This window comes from Squalius cephalus (assembly GCF_949319135.1).
Source record: "Squalius cephalus genome assembly, chromosome: 11".
NCBI classification, from domain to species: Eukaryota; Metazoa; Chordata; class Actinopteri; order Cypriniformes; family Leuciscidae; genus Squalius; species Squalius cephalus.
The window spans coordinates 9,701,658-9,727,622 of record NC_137132.1 but is presented as its reverse complement, the minus strand read 5'-3'; the positions used below and the strand labels follow the sequence as shown (position 1 = coordinate 9,727,622).

The 25,965-nt window shown below is 36.4% G+C and overlaps 1 protein-coding gene across 1 annotated transcript in view; it reads left to right on the top strand.

Annotated features, from left to right (window-relative positions):
* Nucleotides 1-24,961, top strand: part of ptgir (prostaglandin I2 receptor) — a 31,574-nt gene extending 6,613 nt beyond the window's left edge. Inside the window, exon 3 of the mRNA XM_079886086.1 lies at nucleotides 22,240-24,961. Coding sequence (XP_079742212.1) covers nucleotides 22,240-22,518 — 279 coding nt within the window. The 3' untranslated portion in view covers nucleotides 22,519-24,961. The remainder of the gene's footprint in view (nucleotides 1-22,239) is intronic.
* Nucleotides 24,962-25,965: the final 1,004 nt, after the last annotated feature.

The window sequence follows — 25,965 nt, the reverse complement described above, 5'->3', positions numbered from 1 at the left end:
TACAGCAGCTGTTTCAGCTATGCACCTGTATGGCTGTATTTGAAAAATACATATCGATCGTGAAATTGAAACCGGTTTACCGTCCAGCGCTACTAATCAGCAGACCAAACTCATTGTACAGCATCTCAAATATTGGCTCAGTCATTCTAAAATACCTGAGCCATAGTATGTCATCAAAAATGATTTGGTATAAAGACCTCCTAGAAGTGTCTCACATAATAATGTTCCTAAACATGAGGCTTTCAAACGCAAGATAACATGACAGCATTTGTAAATGCATTTCATCTGTGCACTTTGAGACGCAAGTCATTTATCATGTAGAAAAAAAAAGAGCCACAGTGGCTTTCCCGGTTGCAGCAACTTCCATTTTTTATTATTGATACTTTTTTGACAGTTTCCCAGGAAATTACACATTTGTTCTCTTAAGGACATGGGATAGAGACTGTGCTTTATTCTGAAATGTTTTTTTTTTTTTTTCTGTGATAGAAACATATCTAGTGAGGCACTTAGAATGGAAGGGAATATGGTCATTATAAGTGTGTCACTGTTACCCAGAAGAGGGATCAGTGGAAGTGAATATTTGTGGTGATCGACATTATGCCTCAAGTGCTGTCGATTGAGCTGGCATTGAACCAGGAATTTTCCTTTAAGGTCAACATGACATCAAAATTAATTTGATTTACTTTCTTAAAGGGATACTCCACTTTAAAATGAAAATTCTGTCATCATATTCTCACCCTCATGTTGTTTCAAACCTGTATGAATTTCTTTCTTCTGCTGAATAGAAAGGAAGATATTTAGAAGAATGTCAGTAACCAGACAGTTTTTGGTACCATTGACTTCCATAGTATATTTTTTTCCTACTATGGAAGTCAATGGTACCAAAAACTGTCTGGTTACTGACATTCTTCTAAATATCTTCCTTTCTGTTTTTTTCAGAATTTTCATTTTAAAGTGGAGTATCCCTTTAAAGGGATAGTTCCACCAAAAATATAAATTCTGTCGTCATTTACTCACCCTCAAGTTGTTCCAAACCTGTATCAGTTTCTTTCTTCTGGTGAACACAAAAGAAGATATTTTGAAGAATGTCAGTAACCAAACAGACTCAGGACCCAATTGACTTCCATAGTATAAAAAAGGGGCTAATACATGAGGCAGTAACATGTTTGGTTACTGACATTCTTCAAATTATCTTCTTGTGTTCAGCAGAAAAATTAAATTCATACAGGTTTGGAACAACTTGAGGGTGAGTACATTTTCATTTTTGGGTGAATGATCTCTTTAATACTTTTTCAAAGAAGAAAAAAAACATTTGATACCCTGAATTGCCTTATTTTTCTGGCTTTGCTTTTAAGTTATCAAACATGTAAGTTTATTGACAAGCCAACTTGTGTCATACCCAAAAACAGTCCTAACCATACATGGTTTGCAGACACGCATTCAATTTAAGAAAGACAGATTAAGCACATGGCCTTATATTTAATCAAATCAAAGTCGATTATTTTCTCATAAAAGGAAGGGAAATTAAAATAACACTATATAATAAAACGTACACTTGTTTCAGCCAGTTTCAGGCCTCTGCCGGGGGGGTTTAAAACTTATTGGATGAAGGTCAAACAGAGAACTCAAGCAAACACAGTCCGTCTGTTTAACTGTGTGACATTTCTACACGCAATAAGACTGAGACACGCAATAAGACTGATGACTGTCTGTAATAGATGTAAACAATAAAAGTTTTGGGAAAAAACATGTGTTATCCTAAACCTTATAAACAGGTGACAGATTACAGTTACACTGAATTAATAGTGTTGAAATATGGCCAGCAAATGCAATTCAAGGTTAATGTCTATTGAGCAAACACTTACGTCTGACAGCAGTCGTACAATAAATTAAATTCAGATGACAGAGTGATCAAAGACAGCGTGTCATTTCCTGCTCTGTGTGGTGCGCTAGAGATCCAGTGCCATGACTAGGTTATTGTCCAAGCTCGTATATTACAGGCACACTGGCTGTTTCTTCTACTATAGGATCTTTTGGCCCTGTGCACTTTTAAACTCTCTGAAAACACACTTGCACCCTCAGTAGTTTAATTTATCCACTAACAATGTTTATACATGAGTTTATATACATTTTTGGAAACGGGTGTGGAAACGGGGTACTTTTACATTTATTTTATTTTATTATTTTTTATTTATTTATTTATTTTAGAAAATGGTTCTATTTGCTAAGGCTAATATCATAGTTAGAGTCACGTATTCTTCAAAATTACATCTTGATTAATACAAATATTCTATTCTCAAGTACCTTCATTTTTCTTTTGTCTCATACTTTGTCAAGCTCTTTATTTAAACTATTGTCTCCTGGTAACTACTAACTAGTAAAAAAATTGTTTATAAATTCTTTGGCTGGAAATTATGCCATAATTGAGGCACACTTTTTTCACTTAGTAAATGCTAAATTGGTTTCTGATTATTAAAGTAGTAATTAAATTAAAATGAAATTTGATTGCATTTTAAACTAAATTGTTAGCTGATTTAACTGATTTGACTAATTTTTTTTTTTAAATGAATTTGTATTTGTCCTACAATGTTTTTTTTATATTCCCTGTACTCCTGACAGTAAAATAAGCCATAATAAAGGTCCAGTGATATAACGTGAAACCACCAGAATCTAGAAAAAAAACGTGATACAGATTTTTGGTCAAACGTCCGAGCACTACTGGTTAGTCTAGTTATCTTCTGTTGTTAGTCTACATCCTCTGTTGAGTCATGTGAGTTGTTTTGTTGCGCATCGAGGAATTTATCCAGTAAATGTGTCTCCATCGTGCCTCAGTTGAGCACTTTCTTTTTATGCACATTTTGCCGTTTCCATCCAGAGTTTTTTTTATGCAATTTCCCCAAAATGTGCATAAAAATATGTGGATGGAAACAGCTACTGTAGCCCTGTTTTAAAGAAAATAGGGACAAGTGGAAATCATTTGTTTGCGATTAGTCAACATTATGCCTCCAGTGCTGTCGATTGAGCTGAACTTGTATTGAGCCAGGAATACTCGTTATCAAAATGTCATGTTGACCTTAACAAAATATTACTTGTGTATTCCCAATATTTTTAAAGGGTTTAGGCGTTGTTGCCTAAAACCCTATGGTGAGTGTAAAAATGACGAGAACATATACCACTGAGTTTTAACTGAATATTAAGAGGTGTGTGTGTGTGTGTGTGTGTGTGTGTGTGTGTGTGTGTATATATATATATATATATATATATATATATATATATATATATATGAAGCATTTAAAGTGATTTAACTAATCACTGGATGTCCCACTTTAGTTAATTGCTGAACTTACCATTTTTGAAGTCTCTTTGTCTTTTGATTATCTGAGCTAAAGGAAAGTAATGGCCATCATGAAAGCACTGATCAATACTGAGATCAATAGTGAGGTTAGTTTATTCATTACCGAGTCTCCAGAGATGCTGGCCTGGTGTCAGTGAAAAACACAATGTTACCTGAGACTTGCTGCAGTGACCTTTTTAAACTAATTGAGAAATCTAAATCAAATAATAGCGTGCTCAAGCTCACCAAAGAGGGTCATATGAAACCCAAGTTATCAAAGATATTCAACCAGGTCTGAGATGGAACCATTGAACGCAGGCTCAGCGATATGCAGTATTATACAAACCGAAACGAAATTGATCGAAACCTTTGTGGGAAAAGTGACCCAAAGAAAATGATCACATCTCCTTTGGGAAAAGGTCTAGATTTAATAGCCAAACCAACTTGGATTACTTTGTAAGCAGCCCCCTTCAACATAAAGTGTTATTTAGGAGTGCCTATTTTCCACAGGAAGCTAAATGATGGAGAGATTTTGCATGTACACAAGCCAAAATATGCAGATAGCCATTGAGAAATTAATGATGCTGCATGGCTGAATTGGTCTGGGCTTTCCTCTTTATCTCTTCAGGCCTTCAAACCAGCCATTTTCTTAATAATCGATCATTAAAATGCCACAGGTATTAGTTTCCATGAGCTCATCTGACTCCTTCTGGTCTTTTTCACTAGAGATAAAATATATAGTCTTGCATAATTAAGAAACAAGATGATATTCAGATCATACAATATAAAAAGTTAAGTGTACGTAGAACTTTATCCCATGTTTCCTATTAGAAATACTGTACATGTCTGAGAGGAAACTGTCAAATATCCTAAAACTGCAACCATAATTATTCATTCCCCATTGCATGCTGGGAAGAGGGGGAGTGGGACTGAAAGACACAAAACTCTTTTTCAATGTTGGCTTGTTTGAACTCAAACAAAAGCAGCTCACCTGCTGTGTTCCTGAACTTTGTGAGTGGTTGGAACATCCTGTAAGTAAATCAAACAAAAAAGAATCAAGTCTTTTTTTTTTTTTTGTGCATTTATTTGATGAAAAGTCTCCTCACACTACGACAGATGTCAGGTCCAAATTTTTTTTTTTTTTTTTTTACATTGAACATCAACACAATCTCATGCCGAAGGACATATTGTCTGTATACAGATGTTTCCTGTCCTACCAAGCTGAAAGAATCACAAAGTGAACTTTATTGTAATGTATTCTGATTGAATGGGATTTTTCAAATAGTGGCTTGTGGTGTTGTGGCTTTTGTTAATAAATCTCAAAGGATTCATAAAATCTTTGCCAAACCCAGAGCCAACCAAACAAATGCCCAACTCCAGGTCACTTGAGTCTGTGTACATTGTATTTTGATTAGGTACATTGTGTTTGTTGAGCTAAACTTCTTCAAAACTCCAGAGACCTGCGAGTCTGAAGTGAGCAATATAAACAAATTACATTTTCTGTCAAAAAAATTACTATTACTGTCAGAGTATTATAAGACTGTCTGGTTAATATCTGCCAACACCAATTTTGATGCTCCACAGACATTCTCCTGACTATAACTATGAAACTACAACTAGCAGTCACTAGAGTATTAGTAGACTGTCTACTTAAAGGGGTGGTTGATTATGATTTCACTTTTCTAACTTTAGTTAGTGTGTAATGTTGCTGTTTGAGCATAAACAACATCTGCAAAGTTACAACGCTCAAAGTTCAAAGCAAAGGGAGATATTTTCTTTTAAATAAATTGCTTTTTAAGGACTACAACAAACGTCTGGTTGGGACTACACGACATTCCTCCCGGGTTAGTGACGTCACTTCTTCTTGAGTCTCTCCATCTTTGTCTGACTCTGGTTTGAACATAAAAGGCTAAAAGTTTTTGAGATTTTCAGTGCATGTCTGTGTGAGGTAAAAGGACACGCCCTCTGTGCTGGGAGCTGCAGCTCATTTACATTTAAAGGGCATGTTGCAGGTTAGAGTACCCAGTGAGCCAATGTAGAGAAAAATAATGTAGGAACTAGATTTAAATATAAACATATACTTATAAAACGCTATTTAGGCTTCTGGAGTCGTTTTTGTGAGAAAATTTTACTTCTGCATTTGAAAACCGCCGAACCGGAAGTGACGTAACGTGAGGGAGAGCGGTCAAAGTAAACAATAGGAAAGCAATGGAAGAGGGACTTTATAAAGGCTTTGAATTGACCCATTTGGTGACGATGAATAAAATAAATGATCACAATCACAACTGTCTTACTGTATAAAAACTTTATAGGCCTATGTAGAAACAGCCAACACAAACATTAAAGTCGGTTTGTACAGATTGAAAATGAATTATAGAACATAATATTTATAATAATTAATATTTATAATAATAATAAGTGTCGGCTGCAGACTAATAACAAACATATAAATGCATTACATTACAAGTTTATGTAGGATATGTTAATGAATTAAATTAAGACAAGGCACATTTTGTAAAACAGATGTACAATAAGAGATCTCTGACGGATCCGTGAGCGTCATGTTTCCTGCCGGCGGCCGAACCACATGCTGATGACAGACCGGGCGACCCGATGAAGGAGCCGGGACAGTGTGCACATATCGCCGGGATTATAATCATTCGGTCTATAGTGAACGCTACACACTACCGCGTTTTTCAAAGCAGAAGCAGAAGTGAAGTCCCGTCTCTTACCCTGCACAAAACGCACACTGGCACGGAAGATTGCACCGTCCTTTTTCTTATTCGGAAACCTGTGGACTCGATGTCCTGACAGGCCATAATTCACAATCATTTACCACGACGATGATTAATTGAAATACAATAAGCACCGAAAACACACTGAATCATGACCGCTCCAGCTGAATACCAACCTACTCCACACTGAGAGAACGCAGAGCCGGCAAACGACTCCCTCATGTGACGTCATATGACGCGATGGTGAAAAAAAGCGGTTTTTCAACACGGTCAAGGTCACGTTTTCTATTAAATTTGTGCCCTTATGTCTTGCAAAACAATTTTAATCCTGCATTTACTTTTCATATGGTATTTTCATACAAGATTATATTAATTTTGAAAAAAGAAAAAAACCTGCAACATGGGCTTTAAAGGGACATACACAAAAACGGTGCGTTTTTGCTCACCCTCAAAAAGTGATAACCTTAACATGTTATATAAAAATATCTGTGGCGTATTTTGAGCTAAAACTTCACATACACACTCTGGAGACATATTGTAAAAAGGGCATTATACCACCCCTTTAATATCTGCTAACACTTTATTTTTATGGTCCCCAACAGACATTCTCCTGACTTTGCAACTACATGTCAACTTATTCTACTAACCCTAGATTATCATAGCCAGATCTTCAGACTGACGGCAGAAGACCTGGGGCCTCATTTATAAAACTTTGCGTAGGATTTGCGTCAGAAGTGGCGTACGGATGAAACATAGGATGTGCGTACGCACAGAAATATTCTGATTTATAAAACCGTGCGCACGCACATCCTGCGCAGTTTTCCCTTAATAAATCACAATCAATTCTAAATGTAGCGCAGCTTTTGTGGCTTCATGTCACGCCCATAGTTGCCCATAAATAGTCTGTGAAACGCCCACAAGTTAATATTCATCGATTGCGAAATCATGGCAAACACAGAGAGGAAAACCAAGAAACGTAACTTCACTCAATGTGAAGTAGAAATTATCGTTGGCGAGGTAGAAAAGAGGAGTAAAATGTTGTTTGGAGGGCACAGTGTGGGCATTACTAATGCCAAAAAGGCACTTGAGTGGCAAAAGGTTGCAGACGCCGTTAATGCTGCAGCCTCACAACCTCGGACCGTGGCCGAAATAAAAAAGAAATAGTCGGACATCAAAGTCGATGCAAAAAAGCGTCTAGCGCTCCATCGCCAGAGTGTGTCTGCCACGGGTGGGGGAAAGGGGACACCAGAGCTGACCCCTCTTTATGAGAGACTGGCGGCAATTATTGGGGAATCCCTATTAAGTGGAGTGGTGACTGAGGCGGAGGGGGACACTGACGCGCCAGATGCACACACTTTCACATGTTTCTTCCATCTGCCGTCAGTGTCGCCATTTCTCATTTCACCCGTTTTTGTGCGTACGCCTGAGTTCAGTTTGCGTGAAGGACTGCACATTTTCCCGTCAAGTTTGCTTTTTATAAATACCAATTATTGCGTAGAGAGCGGCGTACACCATCTTTTGTGTGTACACAACGTTTATAAATGAGGCCCCTGGACACTATAGCTGCTTTCATTGGCCAAGGACTGTCCAGAAGCATCCAATCACAGTTTTGTTCAGCATCATGTTTAGGGGTGTGAAAATGTAAAGTCAATGGCTGGATCCAAAATCGCATACTTCCCTAGTATAAGGTATAACAGTATGTGACAAAAGAAGTATGTCAGAATTCACAGCACTCATAATAGAGTAGGCAAAAAGTACTCGGATGACCTACTCTGAAGTGTGCATATTTGATGGACACTTTACTATCCCATGAGGCCACAGGAGAGGATTTATGAATGGCAGTGAAGTGACGTAACTGACTCAGGGTAGATTCTCTCAGAGTTCAAAGTGCATTTCTGTGCACGAGTTTCCTAGTACACAGGGAAAAGCAGGTCTGTGGGCCTTGTCTTGAACAAAGATCGTGAGCTGACTCTCATTGTATTTCAAATGATTTACCGAATTAAAAACCAGAGTCTATAGCCAGCAGCCTTGTATATCTAAACAACAGACTTTTCAATAATGTGTGGTCTTTTGTTGAACTGGACCAGCTGTTTTTACAAACCACAACAAAAAAAGAGAGTAATGTGTGCTTGCTGTCTAACATGTTGTTCATGAATTTTGATGAATCTCAAATGTTTGATATTTGTCTTGGATTCTGTAAGGAGGATTAATTCATTTATTTTTAAAATCAATGTGAACATTTTTTGTTTAGTACTCTTTGTGTGGTGTGCTTGACCCTGTAAGATCATGAAAATATCTCATGAAGCTACAAGGGCATTGACTGTTTATACAGTTAATTTTTTTTTTTCTCCTGGGAGTTTCAAACATTTGTTTTGCTTTTCCTGTTTTCATGAATGATATTTTATGGTTTAAAACATAAACAATGGAGACCTATTTTAATGATATATTTTAAAGGTTTGTGATTTTCAGCCCCACATTGATCTCTGACTGAAATATTACCCAAAGCTCAAAATACGCAATACTCCCTGATCTTTATCAGGATGTTATTTTCTTTTCTTTTTTTTTTCTTTTTTTTCAAAATGACAATCTCAGTTCTTTGTAGAAACAAAAATAGACATGAGAAATAATATTGAAAGAGGATGTAAACTTTTTGAACTGCTGGATGTTTCCTTTTCATGTGATAACCTTAGGTGATAACATCTGTAGCAACATTTAAAGATAACCTTTGTTTTTCATGTTGCATCACCTGACCTGAAAACATTTGGGGAATTCCGAGATTTGAAGTTTTTACTGTTTTATACCAATACTTTTATAAGTCCAACAATATATTAATTTCTTATAAAACGTATATCTTTCAGTCTTTCAACTCCCTCACACATGGTTTCTCTTTCCATTGCAGCATGCCTTTCAAAAAACAGTTTCTGTTGGCAGAGCTTCCATCTGTTTTGACCATTATTATAAATGCCTCACAGAGAATGTGACCTTAGAAATTTACCATAAATTAAAATGCCAATGTCCACCATAGCCCCCCCTGTGGCAACACTGGGAACTCAAAGCATTCTTGCATTGCATTATAAATCACACTCTGACACATTTCAGAACACGAGAAGGCATGGAATTGAGAGCTTGTTTCAGGTCAACAGCAACAAACACACATAAATCCTGCAACTGTGGCTGCGTACTTGCTTTGATCTGATGTTTTTGCTGTCCTAAACCGTCTTCAGTGTTCACCATTTAAGACCTTCATACTTCAGGAACAATGATAACAATAAATAAAAAGGAAAGATCGTTTAAACAAACTTTGAATGTTGGCTTGTCTGAATGTTTAGAAAAGCATTAAAGGTTTGTGTGTGTGGTGCAGTATATCTTAGTTTATTTGGTCTTAGAAGCACATGTTTGATGAGAAATATTTATATTGAAATCTCCTTGTTTGACTTCTTGACAGATATGAACACATTTTGAGACATTAGCTATGTTTCCATCCGCTCTTTTTTTTTAATGCAAATTTTGGGTTATCGCATTAAATAAAACTGAATGGAAACACCAAGATGCACATCATTTCTGAAAATGCGCATTAAAAAACGTATGCGCTCGATTGAGGTGAATAAAAAGACATGCACATATTCAACAATGGAAACACGTTTACCGAATAAATCCCTTCATACGCAACAAAAACCCTCATGTGAGTACAGAGGATGTGATTGGATATAGACTAACCAGTGAACCAATTGCATTGCTTTGGTCATTCTGGAACGCTTGTTCTCTTGAACACATGGGATGGAAACCGTGCTTTATTTGCAAATGTTTTATGCAATATTCCTAGGTAAATTTCCAACTTTGTTGCAAACATATCTGTTAAGATCTCTTCTGTAACTCTAGACACAAGTGCATTGCTATCAAGGAGAAACAGTTGAGAGATGTTATTTTAATTTCTTATGGGAACCTTTTCTTTTTTGAGATGTTGAGGGTATATAAAATAATATGAAAATAATGTTTTTTGATTTATTTGGGCATGTGGTCAGTATGTAAAACGACTTCACTGATAAAAAAAATCTGTATAATGTATAAAGAGCACAGTGCGCCTCAGTGCATCCCTAGACATTTGGGGCCTGTGGTATTCTTTCTGCGGAACTTTGAAAAGCTTGTATTTACTGTACATCTGAGAGGAAAAGTTGATCCTCAAAACATATTATAAGATAGTTCTGCCTTTGTTTTCTTGTAAGTGACGAAAGATACTTGGGAATTCAGACTTTTCCAAAATACACTATTTCACCTACAACCTTTTCAGTTGTTGGGGGATTTTTCAAATATGTTTTTGATGAGACAACAGAATACCATGTGAAGTGCTCCAGAGAGGTCAGTCGGCTGCATGAATATTCCCATGCTTTCAGGGTTTGTAGTGACTTCAACTTTTTGACTTGGAAAAAGGAATCATTGATGTACGTCAACTTTGTTTAAAGGTGCAGTATGTAAAATTTACAGATAGTGGTTGAAATGGGCACTGTAGTCCAAATTCAAATGTTGGAGAAGATTGATTTCCCCTCCTCTTCAAACTTGATGCTCACATTGGTTGCCAGATTGAGGACGCGCAACAGGAACGAGCGCAATTGACAATGGAAAGCGACAAGCCTTACACTGTAAGTTGATGTGTTGATTTATCTTTGTTTTATTATGTCTCTGGTCATAGAGCATTTTAAATGGATGCTGGGTTTTTTTTGGTCTGGTAGAATCTGCGATCTCTTACCCAGTTCGTTCGCTGGCTTCCATGGCTACAATACGCTGTGTTTCCCACCAAATGGCAACCTGGGTGAAGTGGCAGTGGGCGAATCACACAGACAAAACAAAAATAGACATTCCGACACAGAACGCACATTTCAAAGTAGAATAACTGGCTGTATAGCATTGTTTTACGGAGAAACAAGTGTGAACTTAGCATGTTTCCTTAACATCTGCAAATGTTTTATGGTATTTTTATGCTTTAGTACAGTCAAAAAATATTACATGCAGCACCTTTAACACGTTTCTCCTAAATAAGAAATGTTCACATTGAGATTTTTGGCACTTTTGATTCCAGACATTTTGGCAAATCTGAGCACAGTCTGAGACATTGTTGAGATCTCTTCTGAATGTCTAGAAGAGACACATGTGAGTCAAGTCAAGTCACCTTTATTTATATAGCGCTTTATACAATGATTGTTTCAAAAGCCGCGCAGTGATAGCAGGAAAATTATGCATTTCGACTGTTGTTTCAGTTCCATTGTAAAGAACATCAATTATTAAATTGAGGCCTTTTTCTGTAACTTTTTCTTGACTGTTAGATTCAATTTCAATTATAACATGTTCAGCATAATGATCGTGTTGTTTTTCTCAAGTTTGTTACTTTTGCAGCTGGCAAGTCATCTTGTCTTGATATGTTGATATGTTTTGATGCTATCACACACAGGGTAAGGTTTCTCCTCTCGTTTGTGCCTGTGTGGTGAGAAACGCTGACTTCTCTCGTGTGTGTATCAGCTGAGAATTTAGGTTGCAGTAAACCTCAGCGCTTAATTCTTTAGTAAAAAAAAAACTGCTTTAGTAATTTCCTGCCTGAACTTTGTGTAGCGTGTCAGAAAATCAATGTCAACTCTTGCCCACATTTGGCAGATATTACAGTGATAATAACAGTCATGTAGCATACTGTACAATTTGTTTTGCATCAAGATAAGAAGCTGTTATATATTTACATTACTTCAAACATGTCAGAAGGTCACAAACTACTGGAAACCTGTTTCCGCTTCAGAGAAAAATAAGGTAATTGCGACCTATATCTTACAATTACGTCTTAATTTGTGACTTTCATTTCTTACAATGTGGCTTTATATCTCACAATGTTATTTTATTTCTCACAGTGTGACTGTATCTAGCAATATGACTAATATAATTTTGATTTTTTTTCTCATAATATCGACTTTTATCTCACAGTCTTAATTTGTGACTTTCATATCCTACAATTAGGGCTGTCAAGAAATTAAATTTTTTGTATATAATTAATTACATGATGTGCCAGTTAATCAATTTAATTAAGCGCACATCAGATTTGCTTTAAATTATTTTAACTCGTTATTTTTCCATAACTAATTAATTCAAATAACGCGTTAATTCAACAGCCCTATTTACAATGCGGCTATATATCTTGCAATGTGACTTTATTTCTTGTAATTGTAATTTTATTTCTCATAACCATGACTTTATATATCACAATGTGCTTTTATCACACAGTGTGCCTTTAAATCTTGCAATTGCGACTTTATCCACCGGTTTCACAGACAAGACTTAAGCTAGTTGGGCGGCAGTGGCTCAGTGGTTCATGTAGATTGTCTACAAACCGGAAGGTTGGTGGTTCAATCCCCGGTTCCACCTGACCAAGTGTCGAGGTGTCCTTGAGCAAGACACCTAACCCCAGCTGCTCCCGACGAGCTGGATCGCCTTGCATGGCTGACACCGCCGTCGGTGTATGAATGAGTGAGTGAATGTGAGGCAATATTGTAAAGCGCTTTGGTGGCCATTGGGTCTGTGAAAGCGCTATATAAATGCAGTCCATTTACCATTTACCATTTAGTTCCAGACTAAAATGCATGTTTGAGCTGTTTTAACTGAAAGCAACTTCCACTAACATATATATATATTAAAATATATCAGTGCTATTAATTTGCCTCAAGATGCACACCAGTAATGTTTTTTTCTAAGGCATGTTTAGAAAAACTACTTAAATATCCTAATTGAACTAAGGCCTAATCCTGGCTTAATCTAAACCCTGTCTGTGAAACCGGGCCTATATGTCTTAGTGTTTCTTTAAATATTGCAGTGTGACAATATCTTGCAATAGGACTTATTTCTTGTAATTGCGATTTATATCTCACAGTGTGACTGTATTTTAAACTTATTTTATTTTTTACTCTGGTAAAAATGGGCTCCCATAATGACCTGTTTTTTTTCTGGTTTCTTCTTATCTTTTAGTTGTTGTCCTGTCAAAACCACTGACATCTTTTAAAGATGTGTGAACTCTTGCAGCTGTCTACTCAGTTACACTGCATGAAATGGTCTTCATTTAAAGTCCTTTCAAGACTCAAGAACAAAGAAACAAACTAGAAATGTGTGTTCAGGTACATGCTAATGAGTAATAGCTATCCAAAACCACTTTCATGGTTGAGGTTTGTTTATTGGCTCCAGGTCTGTTTTGTGGAGATCATTCACTGTGTCGTTTTCTCGTGAAAGATGCATGTTCATTTCAGTCTTTCTTTTTCACACCGATCTCATGAAGACTGATTGATGAAGATAAAGAAATCTACAAATGAGCACATACAGTTTGATCTGCTTGCAGCAATAATTCAGAAGTGCTGGTTTTCCATTCCTGATTTCCATTCTCCAATTATTTTTTTGTTGAAAATATTTGTCGGGCAACGTCTGGCCATTTTTGAGCATAGGCCGACGTAGTTTTTTCAGTATGTTCTGCACCGTTGGCTCCAGTCGGACGCCGTCAGGTTTTTTTGGGCCAATTCGGCATGTAGACCGTCGGTGAGAGAGAGAACTCTGATTGGATGTTCAGCTAGTGAATGAAGTCAATGCACAAAAATAATAGCAAAACAGCACACAAAAATAGAAATATATTTTGTAATGGTGCCAAGAAAGGCTTGGTAGAAAAAAACAGAAGAAACAAAAGAGAAGGAAGAAAAATTGCGCAAGGAGTCGCAGTCAGGGAGGGTTGTTCAAATGAATGGCCATCTCTTTCTTCAATTTTTTTCTTTAGTTTTAAGTGGTCAAACAGGCCTGGGAGGATACCAGTTCCTGTTTTGCCGATGGCTGTTGTTGAGTTTGGTTTGTTGTACGTGTCCATTCCTCCACCTTCATTTGTGATGTATATACCTGAAACCTCACTCAACTCTGCAGTAAACGTCTTTCGACTCATTTAATTCCTTTTATAGTGAAAGACAATCTAATTATCTGACAGAAAAGCTTGATGTGTTATGTTACCCGACCTGCTTATGTAGGGAGCTGTGAGATGCAAACTGTGGGTGAGAAGTTGTGTGTGTGTGCGGTGCACTTCTAGGCAGTATGTAAAGGTTTTGACAGTTAGACAGAAACATGTGGTTTAAGTCATATTGACTTTTACCAGGCAGGCAGTTTCATTTTGTCTGAGGCTTTCCCAGAATAGAATAGTAATACTGAAGCAAAACATGTGCAGTCACTGCACTGGATAGACTGTAATGGATCACCTATATTGTTGGGATTAACAATAATTATAAAATGATTCAATTAAAAGTACATAAAAAGAAATTCTGATGCCCAGCAACCCCAAATGTGATGATCTCCTTGGGATATTATAATCTTTCTAATAAGGATCCCAATATAAAAACTGTTTATAACATAATTAAAATCCCTCACCCTGTATGTTCAAGATTGATAGTGCCTAAACAAGCACTACTGTAAGTGTCTCACTATGAGAGTATATATTACATTATGTCCATCACTCTATATTTTCTGAAAGCATACTGGCATTTTTCATTGTGTGGTGAGGTCAGCTACTGACACGTTTGTAATGAGTCTTGAGAGTACAGGGGAAAGTACACAAATGGCAGCAGGCAGTTGCAGAAGACAATGAAGGAAAATGATGACATCTGAAGCGAGTGATGGAAAAACAGAGGTGTGTGCGATGATGGATGACTATGGAAGGGGTGATGGAGAGTGCTGTGTTTTTTTACAGTATGTGAAGAGGAATTCAAGCATTTAGGGGTTATCTTTAGTAATGCCAATAAGCATGCTAACTTGTAAATTTCCAGTGTTTAGTTCCAGACTAAAATGCATGTTTGAGCTGTTTTAACTGAAAGCAACTTCCACTAACACATCAAATATATCAGTGCTATTATTTTGCCTCAAGATGCACACCAGTAATGTTTTTTTTTCTAAGGCATGTTTATAAAAGCTACTGAAATATCCTAATTGAACTAAGGCCTAATCCTGGCTTAATCTAAACCCTGTCTGTGAAACCGGGCCTATATGTCTTTAAATATTGCAGTGTGACAATATCTTGCAATAGGACTTATTTCTTGTAATTGCGACTTCATTTTCTGTAGTTATGAATACATTTTTTTTTTTCAGAATTGTGAGTTTAAATCTCACAGCTACAACTTTGTATCTCACAGTTTGTCTGTATTTTAAACTTCACCTTTTTTTTTTTTTTTTTTTTTTACTCTGGTAAAAATGGGCCCATAATGACCTGTTTTAGTTTTCTGGTTTCTTCTTATCTTTGTAGTTGTCGTCCTGTCAAAACCACTGATGTCTTTTAAAGATGTGTGAACTCTTGCAGCTGTCTACTCAGTTACACTGCATGAAATGGTCTTCATTTAAAGTCCTCTCAAGACTCAAGAACAAAGAAACAAAATGGAAATGTGTGTTCAGGTACATGCTAATGAGTAATAGCTATCCAAAACCACTTTCATGGTTGAGGTTTGTTTATTGGCTCCAGGAAATTTTTTTTTTTTTTTTTTTTTTTTGGATCATTCACTGTGTGGTTTTCTCGTGAAAGATGCATGTTCATTTCCAGTCTCTTTTTCTAATATTAGTTTCATAGTTAATTCTTCAAGTCTAACAATGCCCACACTTTCAGAACAGCTCATTTGCACTTTAAACTTCAAAAGAAGAGATAATAGATTTACAAACCATAAATATGTTTAAAGTAGGTCATACATAAATAAAACAGGAAATAATCTCTTGTGGGAGTTTTTCGTGGCTTGTCTCAGTGAAAGATGATTCATTTATATATATTTAAGTATATGAATGTGGTACTCACAAAAAACAGTTTTACTAGTTGCAACTCTTTTAAGGTCACGGCTTATGGGAATTCCTAAACAGTCTGTGCACTTCACCATTGTTTTACGCACTGATAAACAGATTTGATGTCGCCACATTCTGCCCTTTCTAAATCTGCACACCAAATACCTGAAACTCAAGTAGCGGATAAATAAATAAATAAATATGGTAACAAAACGCCGCAGAGGAGTAAAACGATGCAGCTGTTAACCTCATGGGTCTGAGAGAGGGCTGTATTTCTTATTATTTGATTCTCTCATGTAAGTGATCTTTGTGCTCAGGGTTTTATATTAATAGTTCAACTAAATATGGAAATCCTGTCATCATTTACTCACTCCGATGTCATGTGTATGACTTTCTTTCTTCCATGGAGCACAAGTTATATTGCAGATTATAATGTTACAATACAAAACATTTCTATTTCAAATAAATGCTGTTCTGTCATGAAAACTCTCTGAGTGTTTGGCAAGGTAATGGATATGACATTGTTGATATGTTTGGTCTTGGCAGAATAGATAATACACAGCTGCTGTTGTTGGTTATTTCTGCTGCTACAGAGCAAGTACGGGACTTGCTACTACGAATACACACACGACACGCTGCTGTGAGCAAGTATGATGCTGCTGCTGTACAATATAGCATACATTAATAATTACAAGTAACAGATCTATACAGGTGGAGCTGGGGAAGGAGGAGGGTTTCTGAAAGCATGTTGCAAACTGCTACAATAAATGCTGACCAAGTATTTGGTATTTGAAAGTTGAGCAGCGAGCTCATTGGCTACTGATACAGCAGGAACCAATCAGCTGTGCCCTATAGAGAATGATGTGATTGCTAGCAAATTGAGTTAAGGACTTATCAGCCTCAGCCATCTAGAGTTTCATGACAACATTTGGTATTTTTTTACTTTCCATCAAAGAATCAAGGCCTGTAGGGCAAGATGCGTCTATGTCGGGGGTCTGCTAATTGACACACCCTGAGTACGGTGGGGAATTTGTAATTTTATGATTGGTCAGTTTGAATGTCTCACATTAGGTTTCAGTCACATGGTCAAGGAAGGAATAAAAGAAGATTGTAACTGTTGCTCTGGCCTTTTTTCTTTGGCTCTTCTTTTCTCTGGGCTTTTCTTTTCTTCTCTCTCTCTCTCTCTCTCTCTCTCTCTCTCTCTCTCTCTCTCTCTCTCTCTCTCTCTCTCTCTCTATCTATCTCTCTCTCTCTCTCTCTCTCTCAGGTAACATTTTCATACATTCTGGGTACAATTTATGGTATATGATTTTATCATATCATACATCTATTTTGTAACTATTTCAAGTGTAACCAAATACAGTTATTAAACTATTTTAATTATAAATGATGTGCTAACCAGTTTTGATTCGGTATTGACAATATAGTCACACTATAGCAATACTCTCCCACATATTTTGCTATTCTTACTGCGCTTATTTCCATCATTGGTTTAAGTAGTAGTGGGTAGTAACAGACAAAAAAAAATGTAGTTTTACACCATCATACATCAACATTTCTTTCGTCATTCGGCAATCCTGCAACACTGTGGAGCAGGGATGGAAATTAGCACCCGCCACCAGCCAAATGCGGGTGATTTTGTGTTGTGGCGGGTAAACTCGCTTCACCTACCGGCCACCGTGGCGGGTAAATAAAGATAGCATACTGTTTCACACGGACGGCGGACACTTTTAGAGGAGGCACACCTTCAAAAAAAAATGTGGCGTTACATCGCAGGCGTTAAGAGGTCTGCAGAGAAAACATCTTTGCATTGACTTAACATTAAAATCACTCGCGCCTGACGCACTATTCACGTCCGGTGTGAACGCACCATTAGACGGGAACGCGACGGTGGAGCGTTTTTAAGATTCCCACTCTGGAGGGTTGTTTCACTTTTTTGCGTTTTTAAGCCCCAAAAACGCCGTCGCCGTCTAAACAAAAGGCACATCTGATAAAATATTTTTACGTTTTCACCCGCGAGCGTTCTCGTGTAAACAGAGCCTAATAGTTTCATTGTTGGGACTAAAAACCTAAAACTGGAAGCCATAAAAGACCACGAATCATCCAAATGCCACATCCAGGTAAAAAAGAGAAATATATATAAGAGAGGAAGAGTGTATAAGAGAGAAAGAGAAAATGTCAGTATTTCATTGACACTTGAGATTAAATAAACTGCTTAAGTATTGTAGATCTTGTAGTATTAATTTTCACATGCAGTTACACATTGTCGGTTAAAAACAAGAAAGTGGCTGGTAAAAACATTGAGTGGCTGGTAGATTTTGAAATTCACCAGCCACAGTGGCCGGTGGACAAAAAAGTTAATTTCCATCCCTGCTGTGGAGAAACCAACCTTACAGTAGTTTGTTTTGTTGTAAATTTCTCTTCTTGTGGACAAAGTAACCATTACTGATTACATATAATTTGCATTTTTTACATGCTCCCGTCTTTGGAGAGCAGCTCACATTCGCACAAACACAAATGTCGCTTTGTGTTTGAAAGGTTTGGGTGGTTAATCCAAAGGACACTTCAACATCACAGTCCAACTGGCGTGTTCTCTCAGACATCAGTCATTGCGTGATTTGTGGCCCACAGTGCTGGAGGACCATATAAGGTCTTAGGGACATGTAGGGGAATGCTATGGGGTGTGTTTGCAGAGGTGTTTTGACAACGAGACATCCAGAGCTGGCGGTTCTGGGTGGCAATTTATGTGCTCGAAGACGTGAAAACCTACCGTGAATTGTTTGACACATCAGTGACAGGGTCATTAGCAGCACTCATGGCTTACTAATGTTTTATATCATAATCGGTGGATGAAGGGCCACAGACAGCAGCCAATGTGCTGATCTATCACGGCACAAATCGTTTTTGGCTCCTTTTGGCTCCTTCAGCATCCAGGACACTTTGTACTTCAGTGTTGAGTCTCAACGTGCCTGTGATGATGGAATATAAACGATGACATCATCACAGCGCTGCAGCTGTGGAACGTGATGGAGAGTTCCTGTAAATACAGAACAGTAGCAGAAACTATGCTGGTCTTGTTCTCAGATCTGGTTTCATGCACTGTATCTGGGATCAGATATGATGTCTGTGAAGAGTTTAGGGCTTTTCACACTCAAAATTGTATAGTGTCATTTTAAACGTAGGGATGCACTGATATTAAAATTCTGGCCGATACGGATACAAGACGACGATTATTTTCATGTTGTGGCTGGGGAGGAAAAAAGATCAAATATTAGTCATTTAAAATTATAAACATTATTAGATTATATTGCAATGTTATTAAATTATTTTAAATTATGAACAACAAACAACAACAACAATGTTTAAAGATTAAGACTAACTTAAAAGGGAGTAGTCACAATTTTATGTATATATATATATATATATATGAGATTTATATGATTTATATATTTATTTAGTATCGGTCAAAAGTTCGGAAACATTTAATGAGCCTGCATTTATTTGATCAAAATTAAAGAGCAAAAAAAAAAAAAAACTGTAATATTGTGAGGATATTACAATTTAAAATAATGGTTTTAATTTGAATATACTTTAAAATATTATTTATTCCTGTGATCAAAGCTGAATATTCAGCATCATCACTCAATCAGTGTTATGATCCTTCAGAAACAGTATATAACAGTATATAGTGCATTTCTTGTTAAATGTCATCCCCTTTTTAAATGTATAAGTGTGAAGCTTTGCATAGCCCTGAGTTAAAAGGGGCCTTAACTTGGGGTCATTAAAGGACTTAACTCAGGATTAAGCATGTATGAGTAGTCACAGGTGTTGCCTGAAGCGCTTATCCGATAAGTGCAAATTTGTCCTGACAAAATGCATCCAGTAGTCATTCACACAGACACTTGCACCTTTAGGAGATCTGGCTGAATATAATGAAGCCCTGAAGCAAGATGTTGTCTCACTAAGAGGAAGGCATGCATTTGGACCACAAATATTAGCTGATACTTTAGTGTCTCTAATCTTGTTTTTTCTTTTCATCAGCACCAAAGCCACATATGGGGAAATTAAATTAATCTTAAATCAGTCTTTTCTTCTTTGGCAAGAAAAGAAAAATTAGCTTTTGTCTTTTTCACAATATGAGATAAATCTGGCCCTTTTGATAGTAATAAGTCGATTATGTCCTGTCAATCATAAGGGGGCAGAAAGAGATGTCAGACAGTTAAAAAGTAATTCAGTGATAAACTCCTACGGCAGAGTTGCAGTTTTCAGCATGAAAAAACAATAAATTATACACAGAAAGTGAATAAAGCACCAATACTAGACTAATAAGCACTTTTATTTTCAATATATCAACTGATCTTTAATTTAATATTGAAGTAATTGAGTTATAGAGAAATATTATAGAATAAACGTGATTAATTTATTAATTGTATTATTTTGAAAGAAAAAAATTAGATTCAGAATAATAATAACAATATTTGGCAACACGTTACTATAAGGTCTCATTTGTTAAAATGTATGTATTAAGTAACATGAACTAACAATATATTTGTTACATTATTTATTAATCTTTGTTAATAAAAATAGTCATTCGTAGTTTGTTCATGTTAGTTCACAGTGCATTAACTATTGTTAAGAAATACAACTTTTGATTATAATGCTGAAATGAACAAACTAAGATTAATAAATGCTGTAGAAGTATTGTTCACCTTTAGTTCATGTTAACTATAGTGTGAAACCTTATTGTAAAGTGTTACCCAATATTTTTATATATAATAATACATTTCAGTTAACAGTGTAATATTTTGTAATTAATGTTTTTAAAAAATAAAGATAACAATCAAACTTTCAGTATTGGTTTCAGCAGATCTTTATTGTTCTATGAATTCAAATCTTGATGTTTTCATATTGAATGTGTATGTGAGGGGTTTACATTTAGTTTGGGGTCATCTGAATTAACAGTAACATTCTAGCATCATGAATGTTGTGCTTGCAGCGAAGGTGTATTTATTAGAAAAGTTGGATGTGAAATTAGATGTAAATTTTATTAAGGAACGAGATCCGAATCCGAAACATGAAAAACACATCAAATTTGAGGAAATGGATCACTTTCACAAGCATTGAATGTAAAAAAAAAACAAGTTCTGTGCCAAAAGTGAAATGGCTTTTTAACATGCAGTGATTAAATTCATATCTGGTGAAATTGTGGGAATCGGAGCTCTTGAGAACAGAGGAACGGGACGCTCCGCATCCGCTGTGTTTCCTCTCATCTACAGCCATAGTGTCAGATTGAGATTTATTCCAAACGCTTGCGACACCGAAAACAAATATGCCAGCAGTCGTGCATTTGCAAAACACAGCCTTAATCACAAAACTGTTAAATATTTATTGCAGAATGTGGAACTAATAATGACACAGTCGTTCAGAGACGTAAATTCTTCAGGGATGTTGTGCTTCTCCTCGAGGTTTCTGTGAGAACTTGTTTTGTCTTGAAATCATGTCCTTTTGACAGTTCCTGACTGCAGAAACTATGCTACAAATAATCTTTGCTTTGTCTTGTTTTCAGCATCCACTCCCTGAAATCATATGGTTATTATTATTATACACAGAGTGCTGTCATTGTGTGATTTTTTTTTTTAAATACAAAATATTTGTAGACTACAATAGTCTGAGACTTTTGCCAACTTCAGCTAGGGAAAATAAGGGACAGTCCATTTCTCCACACCACATACCATTTGAAACGGAAAGAAATGACTGGTGACAGGTGACGATTGACCACACAAAAATAACACGGTACAGTCACAGTGTGTGTCTGTCGGCTATAAAGATGAAATGCAAAAGTCTTTTTTTTTTTTTTTGGACAAATTGACACAACTTCATTTGTTGAATTTTAAAACATAAGTGTCAAACACCATTATGCACACATCAATTTGGCTTTCCCCTATAGGCAAATTATAATCTTAGAGGATTGTGACTGTAAATCAAGTCAATATATACCGTATATTGTAATGAATTGTCCTGTGACAAGGCTTATTTCTATGACACATTTAAAAGCTAGTTGATTTCTTACAGATTTGACACTTGGACAAATTGGACTCGGCACTCTTTTATAAGTCCAACATTCATAATTTGTTTTCAATTCTGATCTGTCATTTTAATCTTTGCCATTTGTGAAATTGGGGTTTCAATTAAATGCTAAAGTGTTCTCAGCTGTTTGGGCGCAAGGCACGATTGGATATAATACTGGATGCAATTATGTTCCTGTATAATATGTGACTGTTGGAGTTCTTGCAAGTGGTTTGTTTATCTCCCACTGTTCTAATCTCTCTCTCTCTCTCTATCCCTCTCTCCCTTACTCAGATCTGTGGCTTTGTGAACGCTATTAGTCCGGTTGGGAATGATCAGCAGAATCTAATGGCTTTCCGCTTCTCTGCATTTAACCCCATCTTGGATCCCTGGATCTTCATCATCTTCCGTAAGGCGGTCTTTAACCACATCCGGGAATTCTTGCACTGCTGCTTCCCCAGAGATGCGGTGAAGACCGCAGCTCAAAGCTCTCTGTCCTTCCCCCTGGAGGCTGGAAACGTCAAGCAAAGCCCCAGCATCAAGAGCCAGATCTACTGCAGCCTCCCTCAGTGAACAACACCGCGCACTACAGTATATGAGATATATCATGAGACTCGGAAGCCTGGAAAGTCTGACTGAATGTGTCAAGTGGTACTAGAACCAAATAGAAAAGCATTGACAAGCAGAGGACCTGTCAAAATGTATGACGTTTCATGGTGATGGAGAGGAAATATTTTGTAAATATGTGAACTAGCGGCCATCGCTAAACAGGCTCTTCCGTGCATGTGGACCACAGAATTTGGGTGAACAACCAGTTGACATAGATGTTGACAAATGAACAGAATGTGAAGGCTCAAATAATAACTAATATTCATTTGGGGAACTGGCACTTACCACAAACCACACACATGTAGAAAACAGACCGTCACTTACATGCTTTCGTTCACCAATTATCACCAACCATAGAACATTTGAACCTTTCAAGCGTTTAAAATCGACACACGGAAATTGCAGTGTTAAAGATGTACAGCGTGACTAGAATGTTACAGGAAGTTGTTTAGCAGCAGAAAACCAATCATAAACTAAAAAGAGCTTGTCTCATTAATGCGCTTTGTACAGTTTCATTCGCTCTGTCTGTTTTCAGAATCTGAGGAGAGCAGTTAAAGCAATCACGTTAACTAAAATCATAAAGCTATTTCCACAGAAGTTATTAAACACTTTATTCATTATTATTAATTTATTTGTATTCAGATGAGCTCATTAGCCCATAGTTCAGAAATGTACAGTTTAAACTATTTCAGAACCCTAACCAGGAAGGGTAACATAACAGGCTATCAATTTCAGTTGTGAGAAGACCATTTGCTACGAACTCATACTAGTTAAAGTTATAATACCTAAATGGCTTTTTAGGGATTGATGTGTTGTAGAAATGTGCATTTATGTGAAAAATGCAAAATTACATTTCACTTTCATGGAGGTACACAAGAATGGATAGTTTAATTTAACTGTAATAACTTAATGTAAATAATACAAAATAAAAGGCATTTGAGCTGCGTTCTATCCAGGTGAGATATGACAGTTTGATCAGTATGATCAGAAGATATCTGGTGTTTAGTGAAAAGATGTTTGGACCGATAAGATTGCACTGTGTACGGGGCTACCCAGCTGCCAAAACTGAAACCAAGCGATCAGGGTTGGGTAAAATCAATTTTACATGGAAGAGATTTTATCTCTTCGCTTTAACACATCGTCTGGTTAGTACAAGGTGCAAGAGGAAAGACTTCTGTGTAGTGTAAATACATTTGACCATATAGTATGTTTACAATTCAGCTGATGTAGAAAGTTCAAACTATCATTACAAAATGCATGTGTGCTTTCTCAAAGCTACTTATATCACCTTAAATGTTTCATTCAAAAACATGGATATCTGTCTTTAAAATACATTTGCTTTTACCATACATATTGGTCATTGTAAAGAAGCATTTATAGACTGTGTTTGACGTTATCTGCAGCTAAAGACTTGATATTGATATCTACTGTAGACAGCAGTCTCATTATATGCTTTACAGGGTCACTGTCAGGAAATATTTCATTTCAAGAGGTTACTGCGAAAAATTCAACATTGGCGGGCCAATTTGGGAGGGTTGTCCCCTTAAATTGGCCCCCCAATGTTTAATTTTGTTGTGGCTTTAAATAAATCATACATTACACTGAGGAAAAAAATAATAACCCATGATTATTATTTTGCTTCAGCCCTGTTACACTGACAATGTTTCAGAGTTAAAATGTGTAATAGTAGCCTTAGCTTACCTAGCAAATATCACTGTACAACACCACATTATCTGCAATGCTTTATGCTAAGAGTAATATTTTTATCCAGGAACAGTTGAACTCTTCTAATCACTTGTTTAAAGGGGTATATTGCAGTGTAACAGGGTTGAACATGTGCAGGAAGAAAGACAAATCAGAAATTATTCTCAGAAAATACAAATAATTTAGCAAAATTATTACGCAGTGAAAGCATGACATTTTAAAAAAGCTTAATTTAAAAAAAAAAAAGTTCTATTAAAAACTAATGGTGTTGAATGGGGACATTCAAATTGGCTGAATTCAAAGCACTTCAAAATAGAATTGTTTAACGAATTACAGACTAAACCTAACAAATAATGTGAACAAATTCAGTATCTTGTCTAAGGATCACATTTTTCCTGAGAATGACCCTCTGACAGTCTGTATAATGTTCTGGAGGATAAGGAAGCTCAATTAACTAAGAAAACTCTTTGTATAGTCTGTGTAAATTCACGTCCCTACCATGTTCGCTTAAAAGCGTGCAGTGTCTGCATGCATGATGTGAATCTGATGCTCTGTCCTGATGTGATGTGATATTTTGTGTATTTATGTTTCTTTGCACAGTGTTGTACAGTCGATACTGCTTTGTGCTCATTGGGTTTGTTCATGCAGTGTTGACTCAAGCTAGAAACAATAGACACTTAGTAAAGAACACAACACCCTGTCCAAACAAACATGTGTCTTTGTCTGTTTCTTCAGGCTGTTATTGGGAGAATCATTATGACTTTCTATATTTAAAAAAAAAACATAGATTGGTGCACATTTTTGAGGTTTATAATACAATACAAGCACTTCTTTGGTTTCATATCACAAGAATAATACTGAAAAATACTGAAATGTCCAAATAAAGCCAAACCTGATATATAGCCTCACCTCTATATAAAGCCAAACCTCAAATAGCAAGGCAAAGATATTGAAGATATGATTTCTTATGAAAAAAAAATAATAATAGATGAGAACAAAATGGATATAGGAAGAAAGCATAATGTTATCATAAAGTTCAAACAGTGTTAAAGTTTAAGCTTACATATTTAAGGTAATTTAAAGTTGACATGAAACGGCTGTTATGACCAACACTACCATATTGTGACATATTTGAATTGAAATGGCTTATCGAACAGTGAAAAACTTCTGCTGCCTTGATTTTATCCATCGTTTTTGATTGGACTGTGGAAAATGGGAGTTGAATACCAGAATTGGCTTAACTCTGGCATGGCTTAAGTTGGTCACACAGATTCGCCGTGTTGAAAGCTGTTTGGTTAGAAAGTGACTTCTGTGGGACCAGTGCTTCATTATTGACAATAGACAATGATCTATGACAGTGGACCATTTTGATGACATTTCGCTAATGTGACTACATCTATAAAATGTCAAGTGAGTCATATAATTAAGACCAAATTATTCCATAGTGATTAATTATGTACTGTATGTACTCAGATTAATTGTTAATTAAGGATATGCACAGAATAATTGTTCACAATAACATGAGTAACATGCATTGAGAAGATAATAGTGTCACTTTTGATATCATGCCGACTTTAACGTAAACCCTACTGATAAGCTTAAATTAAAGGTGCTATAAGCGATGTCACACGTTTTTTGGGCCAGTTTTTTTTTTTTTTTTTGTCACATCCAGCAAACATCTCCTCACTATCTGCTAGCTGCCTGTCC